This window comes from Cornus florida, unplaced genomic scaffold (assembly GCF_030987335.1).
Source record: "Cornus florida cultivar Cherokee Brave unplaced genomic scaffold, ASM3098733v1 CherokeeBrave_3.0.0_Hap2_Chr09, whole genome shotgun sequence".
Lineage (NCBI taxonomy): Eukaryota > Viridiplantae > Streptophyta > Magnoliopsida > Cornales > Cornaceae > Cornus > Cornus florida.
Genome location: NW_026775579.1, coordinates 62,987,211 through 62,999,213, shown reverse-complemented (window position 1 = coordinate 62,999,213; position 12,003 = coordinate 62,987,211). Strand labels below are relative to the sequence as shown.

Sequence of the window (12,003 nt, the reverse complement as noted above, 5' to 3'; positions counted from 1 at the left end):
CGTCTACTATAATTTTCAATTGAGGGCAATGAATACACTTATAATGGGGCCATCTAAGGTTTTGATAATTTTAAGAGAGGGTAGTCTAAGAATTATGAACATGTACGTATACAAAATAAATAAATAAATTTGTGTGGGGTGGTTGCCCCAACTTGGCCCTTAGTGGTTCCGCCCTGATTGCACAAGAACAATTTTAGAATGACAAGTGTTATTTCTGAGATAGAGAGTGCATTTTCATATAGTTGGTATAAAAAAACTAAAATTGCATTAATAATCTAACTCATTCAGTGGATTAATTACCTTGATAATCTAATGTCTCCATAATTTAGGTAGTGACTGTGTTTTTGTGAAAGATGAATAATCCACCGGTCTCTTTCTAGCTAGCTAACCTAATTACTTTGAATTTGAAAGTTGTATATATATACATTGAAAAAAATATTGATGATGGATAATTGTGAGTGCAGGATGATGTGGCTCATCCTGGGATTGTAAAAATGAAAAATGGTGTTGCAGCTAGGCAAAGTACTACTTTTGTAATTCAATAATGCTCTTCCATTTGTTTTTCCAAATAGTTTATGATGTAGCCTAGTGCTTTCATCTAAATAACTGTCATGTTGGTTTTATAAGTCTCCTTTTGGGGATTTGGGTTCGAATGTGTAAGCTCCTATTATTTTTATATCCAAAACTCTGTATAAATTCAACTTTATGCGTTAATTTGTTCCTTTGGCTTCAAATAACAATTATTAGACGTTTATATACATATATATATGATGGATGAAAGCATCCCATATCAAATCCAACAACAGCTTCTTGGAAATGAAAATCTCACAAAACATGCAACTCATGGTTTTGGAAAAAGCTAGCTTAGAGGACTTGCAAGATCAGTACAATACCCCTCGTCATCAAATACACAATATGAGATGAATCCACCACTTAAGCCAATCAATTGGCTTCCCAACAGTTGATAAGCCACATTATAATCACTAGGATATACCAAACAAAAAAATTAATTGTTTTCATAAAACTAAATCAAACAGACTAATCTCATTTATGTCACAGCACAACCAAATGTGATGAAGAAGAAGCATACGAACTCACCGGTGATTGTGCAGAGAGCAGCGGCGAGGTATGGGTTCGCCGGAAAGAGCTTCACAGAGGTGAGATCGAGGGTTCCTCTCTTCAGATCTGCAAAATGAGCTCAGCGATTTGAAGCCCGATCTTCAAACAACTAGACTTTAATTTTATACACAGCACAACGAAATGTGATGAAGACTCAGCATATGAACTCACCGGTGATTGTGCAGAGAGTAGCGGCGAGGTATGGGTTCGCCGGAAAGAGCTTCACAGAGGTGATACAGAGGGTTCCTCTCTTCAGATTTGCAAAATGAGCTCAGGGATTTGAAGCCCGATCTTCAAACAACTAGACTTTAATTTTATACACAGCACAACGAAATGTGATGAAGACTCAGCATACGAACTCACCGGTGAAAAGTGATTGACTCTCGGAAAGCTTCAACCCCCAAACAGTGTATATCGCCTCTGTGAATCTTATCCGGAGAACCCTAGAAATGTTCCACCAAATCTATTTATATGTGTTCTCAGAATGCATGAACTTTGGGCTGTTGTTCCAAGCTCTACAGTGAATAGTGGGCAGTTTATATTTTGGGTACACTTTGGAACACCAATTTCTTGTTCCGGAAATTGGCCCAATTCATGAAATTGTTCTTGCACTGTTCAGTACAATACAGCCATCTCCAAACAAGTTGGTGTCCTCAATAGTGTCAATTTGCACTGTAGGGAACAGCCCATCACAACATAGAGCATCCCCCAAATAGGCCCTAAGGAGCAAGGAGTCGGTGGGGGTGTAGATGGTACGAGGGCTTTATGATAAGAGGTCATTATGATCATTTTAAGTCTCGAGGGGCGTATTTGCACCAAATTGATAATATTAGAGGTTTTATATTACACATATAATTATTTGTACTATATCGGTAGCAGAGGGAATGTTTTGCACTTGACCCTTATAATTTTTTTATCTTTTCTCTCTCCAGTTCTTTCATCTCTTGCTCATTCTTTCCAAAATCTACAAATAATCATGGTGTTACCATATTAGGTATTATTTGAAAATTATTCTGGTACTATATACAAAATTTGTATTATTTATAAATTATTGTGGTACTTGATATAAAATTAATTATATTTTTTTTACTCCTTACAATAGAAATCATGCTTCAACAATGCTATTTTTTTTATTTTATTTTATTTTATTATTATTTTTTTTAACAATAATCACGCTTCCACAATTTGAGAATTTCCCCAGCTTCCTTAACTCATTTCATACTTCTTTCATGAAAAAAAAAAATAATAATAAATAAATAAATAAATTACTGAATCAATTAAACTTGTTGCTTGGTAAATTTACTATTGAATTCATCAAAATTAATGGTACTTATGCATTTGTGCCAGTGCGATTTTATATATATATATATATATATATATATAAAGAAATAGGATTCACGAAGATTCCACCTTAACAGAGAAGGGTAATAGTGACATTTAAAATTTAAAAAATATGTATTGTGAGCTTAGAAATTTTTTGTAATTCCATTTTAAAAGAAAAGAAGAGTGGAGTAAGCGCCAATAATAATATAATATCACTAGCCTTTTTAATTACCTAAAAATAGAAAAACAGTGAGGGAGGAGGGAGAGGGACGTCAAAAGGGTATTTTGGGTTTTTTCTTTTTTAAAAAAAAGGGTCTAAATTGAATAAACTGCCACATTTTTTTTATACAGGATTTTGTTGTTTTTTCACTTTACCCTCCTTTCTTTAATTCATGAACGACTTGGAGCGTCAAGTCACGTTTGAACTCTCAGCGATGATGAAGAGAAATGGATCTGCTATTGCTTCTTCGGTCTGGAGAAGGTTATTTCCTCACAACTGCCTCTCAAAAGGTACTTGTCTTCCTACTACTACTACTACTTTTCTCTCTCTAAACCCAAACCCATTATCGCATGTTCATTATACAGTTTCATTTCACTCTCATTCTTCTACTTCGGATCGTAAATCACTGACCCAGAAACCTAGAATTGGGTTTTACAATATTAATAATCTCCAAGACGCTCTCAATTTATTCAATCGAATGCTCCAAACGCGACCTTTGCCTTCTATTATTGAATTTAATCAGCTTCTAGGGTTTATTACCAGAATGAAACATTACTCTACTGTTGTTTCTCTCTACAAACAAATGCTTGTGTTGGGTATATCTGTTGATGAGTACACCATGAACATTGTAATAAACTGTTATTGCTACCTCAATCGAGTCGATTTTGGATTTGCTACCTTAGGCGACCAACTTAAACGTGGTTGTTGTGCACCTGATGTCACTACATTCAACACCCTGAGAAAAGGGCGTTTCTTAGAACATAAAATTGCCGAGGCAATGGGGTTATTCAACAAGCTGTTGAGGGAGAATGAGATTGAGCCTGATAAAATTATGTATGCAACAGTGATAAATGGTCTTTGCAAAGCAGGGAATACTAGCACGGCCATTGGGCTACTTAGGGCTATCAAGAAAACAAGGGCTAACTTAGTAATGTATAACGCCATAATCGATAGTCTTTGCAAGGACAGAATGGTAGACGATGCTTTGGTCCTTTTCTCCGAAATGATTGAGAAAGACATATTGCCTGATGTTATCGCATACAATTCATTGATTCACGGACTTTGCAATTTTGGTCGATGGAAAGAGGCTAAAAGACTATTGAATGAGATGGTGGATCTGAAAATTTTTCCAGATGTATATTCCTTCAATATTTTGGTAGATGCACTTTGCAAAGAAGGGTTGGTAAGAGATGCAGAGAGTATACTAAAAATCATGATTCAGAGAGGTGAGAATCCTGATGTAGTCACTTACAATGCTTTGATCGATGGATATTGTTTGCAAGGCCAGATGGATGAAGCGATGAAAGCATTCAATTCCATGGTGGACAGGGATATTGTGCCTAACACCATCACCTTTAACACTTTAATCAATGGATATTGCAAGCAGATGAAGATTGATGAGGCCATCCATCTCTTGCGAGAAATGCCTTGTAAAGGATTGGAACCCACAATTGTCACTTACACAACGATGCTGCACGGGTTGTTCCAAAATGGTAGATGTGCTGCAGCAACAAAGCTTCTGAATGAGATGCAAGATAGAGGTCAAATTCCAAGTACTCACACTTACTGTGTCGTGTTGGATGGCCTATGCAAAAACGGACACATTTCTGAAGCGTTGTCAATATTTCACTCGATGGAAAGCAATGGATTAAATTCTCGTATTTCTATTTACAGTATCCTCATTGATGGACTTTGTAAGAATGGAAAATTTGATGTTGCTTGGGGTCTTTTTGATGAACTTTCCTTCAAAGAGATGCAGCCTGATGTTATTACGTATAGTATACTTATACATGGACTTTGTCTAGAAGGACTGCTGGAGAAAGCTGAAGAGCTGCTCAGGAAAATGGAAGAGACTGGTTGCTTGCCTAATAGTGTCACTTACAACACTATAGTCCAAGGATGTATTAGGAGAAAAAAGTGTGACAAGGCAGTGGCACTTTTAGAGGAAATGACCAAGAAGGGTTTTTCAGTGGATGCGTCTACTTTTTCTATGTTACTGCATCCACTCTACACTACTGGTCAAGACCCTGCACTCCTCAAAATGATTCAGAAGTTCGTGCCAAAGGAAAACATGGACATCCTAGCCTAAGTGTTACATGGATTTCACCACTTGTCAGGATGGATATTGTTGTTGGTGGCTATTTGTTAGAATCACTGGATATATTCCCTAATCTATTTGTAGAAGCTTCACTTTTTAGAGGATATCCTCTGGAAATTGCTAGATAGATTTCCGACTTCATTTTTGTGTAGATTGTGATCATTTGGCTGCAATCACAAAAGGGATTGAATCACCAAAATAATTGGAAGGGGGAATGGGTAATTTGCTATCTTCTCTCATGTCTATACCATTTAAATGCTCACTTTGATTAATCACTTCTTTATGAGAGAAAAAATGCTTTTCCTTTCTCTTAGTGATAGTCTATGAACATGTTTTCTTTTTTGGGATATTTTCACATCTTGAAACTTCGTGTTTTCAATCACTCATGCCATGGCTATAAAATGTTAGCACCAATCTTTGTTGTTCTGTGATGCAACCTAGTACTAAGACTCAATAGAAAATGGGGGATATCTAAGTGTGACAACTTTAACTTCTACAATTTTGGCATTCTTGTAGAAATTAAAAATTCTATATATTTACTAACATGCAAATGTCATATTTGATGGAATTTCAATTTGGAAAGATAGAATTGCTTGGTGTTCAGTCATTTATTTTTGTGACATTCTAGGATTTGTAGTGCTGTCTACTAGTATTTATTAAAATTCTTGCAGAAGATTATATCTCTATCTGCTTAATTCTCTTGTACAATCCAAGTTTGAAGCTCTTTTTTCGGCTCATTGGTAAAGTTGAATATAGTAAAGAAGCTTTTTGAAGGACTACAACTAAAAAGAGTGAAGAAGCTGTGTGCGTGTGTGTGGGCGTGCACGTGTGTACTTGCCTTTATTTTGGCTAGAAGTGCTATAAGTATTGCTGTGCCCATTTCCAGTTTTATTGCCTATTCGTGAGTATTCTAGCTTAGGATACTTTGATTCGATTTATTTCGTTTTAAATTACAATTTTACCACTCAATAACAAGCTTATGAGTTGAATAATTTTTGCTTCGGTAGCTGAGACAAAGAGAAAAAGAAATTAACACTCTTGGTTGTTATAGAAAGCCTACAAGTGAGCCCAAGAGTGCTAGACGCTCCTTGATTGCTTCAAGGTTGATATGTTTTTGGATTTCAGGACGGTACAAGTGGCAACGTATTCATTTCTTCCACATTTTCATTTGCCAAGATTCATTTATGTGTATTGCGAGAAAAAAATTAATTAGTTTTGCTAAGTTGATATATTCATATATATGCCAATTTTTCTTTTTAATCTTGCTTGTTTTCACCAACGGGCATATAGCTCAATGGTATAAACTTCCTAATTCTCAAAGAGGAGCAAAGAGGTTTGAGTCCGATTGTGGGCAAAAAGAGTGTGTTTCTTACCCTGCAAAAAAAAAAAATTAAATAAATAAAATAAAATTTGCTTTTTTCTGCCATTTTGCCAAATATTTTGGGGGTGTCAGAAATTTTTGTCTATTTATAATATAAGTAATCATTTCCTCTTTCTTTTTATTATTATTTTTTCCCTTAAAGAAAGTGTTGAGATTGACTTGTTTTAGTCTTTACATCACGAATCATGATATAATCCAGATTATTGTCACGGGCTCCTTACAATTATGACAAAAAATAATGCCCCGAACAGTTACACTCTTTTTGTTTTGTTTTTTGTTTTCTTCTTTCTTCTTTCTTTTTCTAATTTATAAAAAATAAATAGGATATGAATAAAATTCAGTATTTGTTTTAGTTCGACATTATAGTTCTATTTGTCATTTTGTTAGTTTAAGATTTTGTGAAGTTAAAGTTAGTGTATCTGCTTAAACTTTTTGCCTTATTCACTAATGTTTCCTGTAACTTCTACCGTTTCTTGAACTTGGGCATTGCAGGTTAGTTCAAACTTCAAACTTCAAACTTCGGAGGGATTACAACTGCTAGTGACTCTTGATGGTGATAGGTATGATCTTCATGACAAATCCCATGATGTTCAAGGGCTCGTCTGGATCATTTTTGTTTCCAAAGCAGTTTTATATTTTTACTTGTGACAATAACTTCAATATCGAGTTCTAAGGCATTTAATTAACGAATCAATTTAACAATTGGAATTGATGGAGACTTCATTCTTTCACCGAGTGCATTTCATAATGTGGTAAATTTCTAAGCCTTTTGTTTTCTTGATTTAAGCTGAAGTTGAGAAAATAATTCCTTATATATATTTTTTATTTTCTCTGTTCTCCCTCTAAATGAAGGAGAATGTCCATTCATCCTACGTTGTCTGATACATGGTTTACTAGGAAAGTTACCTCTAATGATTTTATCTATTTTTTTATATACAAATATCTCTACTGATTTTATGGTATTCACTCTTCTAGATGAGATTGCTTTATTGCATTTTTAACATGTATAATTGTTTATAGGGATTACTAACGAAGGCGGATGCAATCAGTGTAACTGGAATGAGCGGTAAATGATGAGACTGGAATGTGAAGTTGCTAAGCTCGTGGAAGAAGAAGATGTTGGAACCGCCATGCAATTCCTCGAAAAAGATGTTTCTCTCTGAACTTCCATTATGTATTCAAAGTACTATTGTTCGCGATATGGTTGTAACTTGACACTTATTTGATACAAGTATGTTATTTTTTTAAAAATATCCGTGCTTTCATAATTAGTACTAACTTTTTAAAATTTTAAAGTTCTTATTAAAATTTACATCAAAGAAAAGGTTTGGCAATTTCCGAAAGGAGCAAAACAAAGGAAAAAGATGTTTCTCTCTAAACTTCCATTATGTATTCAAAGTACCATTGTTCACGGTATGGTTGTAACTTGTTGATGTACTTTGTATTTCTCGTGCTTTTCAATGAAATTTCGTGCCTACTTATAAAAATAAAAAAATCCTCGCTCCAATTTCCTTTTATCCTAAACTGATACAAAAAAATCCCAAAACCTTGACTTATTAATTCATACATTTTTAAATATCGTTATTATCCTTCTCTATTAAGTTAGGTGTCCCCAAAAAAAAAAAAGAAAAGAAAGAAGGTGGTGCAAATAAGCCATTGATCACTTTTTGGTTAAAATTGACAAAAATAAATTTAAAAATACTAATTTGCCCTTTCCTCTTTTTATTCTACCATTTTTCTCTCCTACGCCCCTCACCACAGCCACTGAGGTCATTGACGCTGAGCTCGGTGGCACCACGACGGGAGCAGGAGCCAACACCGGCGACTTAGTCGGATAAGTAGTCAGCGACCGTTGTTTGGAGGGAATCTGCGGGTTGGAGCACTGAAACAGAGAGGACGAGAAGAGTGGTGGCTATGGCACACATCAACACAAACCACCACTGCAGAATCACACAAACCACCACTGTCCCATTCCCAACCCATCACCACCACAAACCACCATTGTCCCAATCCCAACCCATCACTACACAATCACATCAACACAAACCACCATTGTCCCAATCCCAACCCTTCACCAATTACCACCACAAATTAACCCCAAAATCACCCACACAAATCCTAATCCCAACCCATCACTAATCGCTGCCGCCACCACAATCACCATTGTCCTAAACCCATCACCAATCTCATTGCCGGAATCAAGCATCATAAAGAACGCCTCCACCGGCGGCGGAGGGAATGAGAGAGAAGTCATGCGCTCGACGTGGCATGAGAACGGCGACAGGTGAGAGATGAAGCCTTGGATGCCATGAACGACAACGAGGTCGTTGTTGAAGAGATCCAGACGAGTGACCTCGATGCCGGCCTGTGACGAAGATCTTCGAGTAATTTTTGTCTGACATGATGGTGATGCATCGGGCAGGGACTAAGGTTTCGATCTTGGTGCCGAATGCTAACTTGCGTAGGAAATGGATGGGGGTAGAGACCTGGTGTAATAAGGGTCATTTTGTCCCACATCGGAATCAGATGGGAAAGAAATTGGGTATAAATGGGTGGGTATGCAGTCTTACCTAACAGTTCGAGCTTTTGGGTAAATGGGTAAGCGCCCACCCGTTACAGTCCTTGATCCGGTGCCACGCTAAGCGCCCGGCCCGGAAGGCGTCCGGGTGAGTCCACCCGGGTAGGCAGGGTGGCCCAACCGCAACGAGGGCGTTGCGAGTTTGGGTGGGGGAGAATGTAACAAGGGTCATTTTGTCCCACATCGGAATCGGATGGGAAAGACATTGGGTATAAATGGGTGAATATGCAACCTTACCTAACAGTTCGAGTTTTTGAGTAAATGGGTAAGTGCCCACCCGTTACACCTGGGATGGTGTCCTCGTGGAGGAGGAGGGGAACAGAATAGGAAGGGCAGGTAGCGAGCTTTTATACTATATATAAACTTATTTACACTATATCAATAATAGTGGGATGTTTTGCACTTGACCCTTATAATTTCTTTATCTTTTCTCTCTCCAGTTCTTTCATCTCTTGCTTTCTCTTTTCAAAATCTACATGGTGTTATCATATTAGGTATTATTTGAAAATTATTCTGGTATTACATACAAAATTTGTATTATTTTTAAACTATTGTGGTACTTAATACAAAATTAATTATATTTTTTTTACTCCTTACAATAAAAATCACGCTTCAACAATACTTTTTGCACTTGACCCTTATAATTTCTTTATCTTTTCTCTCTCCAGTTCTTTCATCTCTTGCTTTTTCTTTTCAAAATCTACATGGTGTTATCATATTAGGTATTATTTGAAAATTATTCTGGTATTACATACAAAATTTGTATTATTTTTAAACTATTGTGGTACTTAATGCAAAATTAATTATATTTGTTTTACTCCTTACAATAAAAATCACGCTTCAACAATACTTTTTTTTTTTTTTAACGGTAATCACGCTTTCACAATTTGATAATTTCCCCAGCTTCCCTATCTCATTTCATACTTCTTTCATGAAAAAAAAAAAAAATTACTGAATCAATCAAACTTCTTGCTTGGTAAATTCAGTATTGAATTCATCAAAGTTAAATAGTACTTATGCATTTGTGCCATTGCAATTTTTAATATATATAAAGGAATAGGATTCACGAAGACTCCACCTTAATCGAGAAGGGTAATAGTGACATTTAAAATGTAAAAAATATGTATTTTTAGAAATTTTTTGTAATTTCATTTTAAAAGAAAAGAAGAGTGGAGTCCTCGAGTAAGCAACAATAATAATATAATATCACTAGCCTTTTTTAATTACCTAAAAATAGAAAAACAGTGAGAGAGGGAGGTTAAAAGGGTATTTTGGGTTTTTTTAAAAAAAAGGGGTCTAAATTGAATAAACTGCCACATTTTTTTTATAGAGGATTTTGTTGTTTTTTCACTTTGCCCTTCTTTCTTTAATTCATGAACGACTTGGAGCGTCAAGTCACGTTTGAACTCTCAGCGATGATGAAGAGAAATGGATCTGTTATTGCTTCTTGGGTCTGGAGAAGGTTATTTCCTCACAATTGCCTCTCAAAAGGTACTTGTCTCTCTCTAAACCCAAACCCATTATGGCATGTTCATTATACAGTTTCATTTCACTCTCATTCTTCTACTTCAGATCGTAAATCACTGACCCAGAAACCTAGAGTCGGGTTTTACAATATTAATAATCTCCAAGACGCTCTCAATTCATTCAATCAAATGCTCCAAACACGACCTTTGCCTTCTGTTATTGAATTTAATCAGCTTCTAGGGTTTATTACCAGAATGAAACATTACTCTACTGTTGTTTCTCTCTACAAACAAATGCTTGTTTTGGGTATCCCAGTTAATGAGTACACCATGACCATTGTAATCAACTGTTATTGCCACCTCAATCGAGTCGATTTTGGATTTGCTACCTTAGGCCACCTATTTAAACGTGGTGGTTGTGCACCAAATGTGACTACATTCACCACTCTGATGAAAGGGCTTTTCTTAGAACATAAAATTGCGGAGGCAATGGGGTTATTCAACAAACTGTTGAGGGAGAATGAGATTGAGCCTAATGAAATTATGTATGGAACAGTGATAAATGGTCTTTGCAAAGCAGGGAATACTAGCATGGCCATTGGGCTACTTAGGGATATCGAGAAAACAAGGGTTTCTAGGGCTAACTTAGTAATGTATAACGCCATAATCGATAGTCTTTGCAAGGACAGAATTGTAGACGATGCTTTGGTCCTTTTCTCCGAAATGATTGAGAAAGACATATTGCCTAATGTTATCACATACACTTCATTGATTCACGGACTTTGCAATTTTGGTCGATGGAAAGAGGCTAAAAGACTATTGAATGAGATGGTGGATCTGAAAATTTTTCCGAATATACATACCTTCAATATTTTGGTAGATGCACTTTGCAAAGAAGGGATGGTAAGAGATGCAGAGAGTATACTTAAAATCATGATCCAAAGAGGTGAGAATCCTGATGTAGTCACTCACAATGCTCTGATCGATGGATATTGTTTGCAAGGCCAGATGGATGAAGCGATGAAAGCATTCAATTCCATGGTGGACAGGGGTATTGTGCCTGACACCATCACCTATAGCACATTAATCAATGGATATTGCAAGCAGATGAAGATTGATGAGGCCATGCATCTCTTGCGAGAAATGCCTTGTAAAGGATTGGAACCCACAATTGTCACTTAACAATTATGCTGCAGGGGTTGTTCCGAAATGGTAGATGTGCTGCAGCGAAAAAGCTTCTGAATGAGATGCAAGATAGAGGTCAAATTCCAAGTACTCACACTTACTGTGTCGTGTTGGATGGCCTATGCAAAAATGGGCACATTTCTGAAGCGTTGTCAGTATTTCACACAATGGAAAGCAATGGATTAAATTCTCATATTTCTATTTACAGTATCCTCATTGATGGACTTTGCAAGAACGGAAAATTTGATGTTGCTTTGGGTCTTTTTGATGAACTTTCCTTCAAAGAGATGCAGCCTGATGTTATTACGTATAATATACTTATACATGGACTTTGTCTAGAAGGACTACTGGAGAAAGCTGAAGAGCTGCTCAGGAAAATGGAAGAGACTGGACCGACTGGTTGCTTGCCAGATAGGGTCACTTACAACACTATAGTCCAAGGATGTATTAGGAGAAAAAAGTGTGACAAGGCAGTAGCACTTCTAGAGGAAATGACCAAGAACGGTTTTTCAGTGGACGCGTCTACTTTTTCTATGTTACTGCATCCACTCTACACTACTGGTCAAGACCCTGCACTCCTTGAACTGATTCAGAAGTTCGTGCCAAAGGAAAACATGGACGTCCTAGCCTAAG

The 12,003-nt window shown here is 36.5% G+C and overlaps 2 protein-coding genes across 2 annotated transcripts; both read left to right on the top strand.

The window, feature by feature from the left end:
* The first annotated feature begins 2,834 nt into the window (after positions 1-2,834).
* Positions 2,835-11,451, top strand: LOC132272703 (pentatricopeptide repeat-containing protein At1g62670, mitochondrial-like). Its single transcript, XM_059773799.1, has 3 exons — positions 2,835-4,745; positions 6,634-6,701; positions 10,089-11,451. Exons 1-3 carry the CDS (start codon positions 2,835-2,837, stop codon positions 11,365-11,367), a joined length of 3,258 nt encoding a protein of 1,085 aa, XP_059629782.1. The 3' UTR covers positions 11,368-11,451.
* Positions 11,373-12,002, top strand: LOC132272702 (pentatricopeptide repeat-containing protein At3g22470, mitochondrial-like). Its single transcript, XM_059773798.1, has one exon. It carries the CDS (start codon positions 11,373-11,375, stop codon positions 12,000-12,002), a length of 630 nt encoding a protein of 209 aa, XP_059629781.1.
* Position 12,003: the final 1 nt, after the last annotated feature.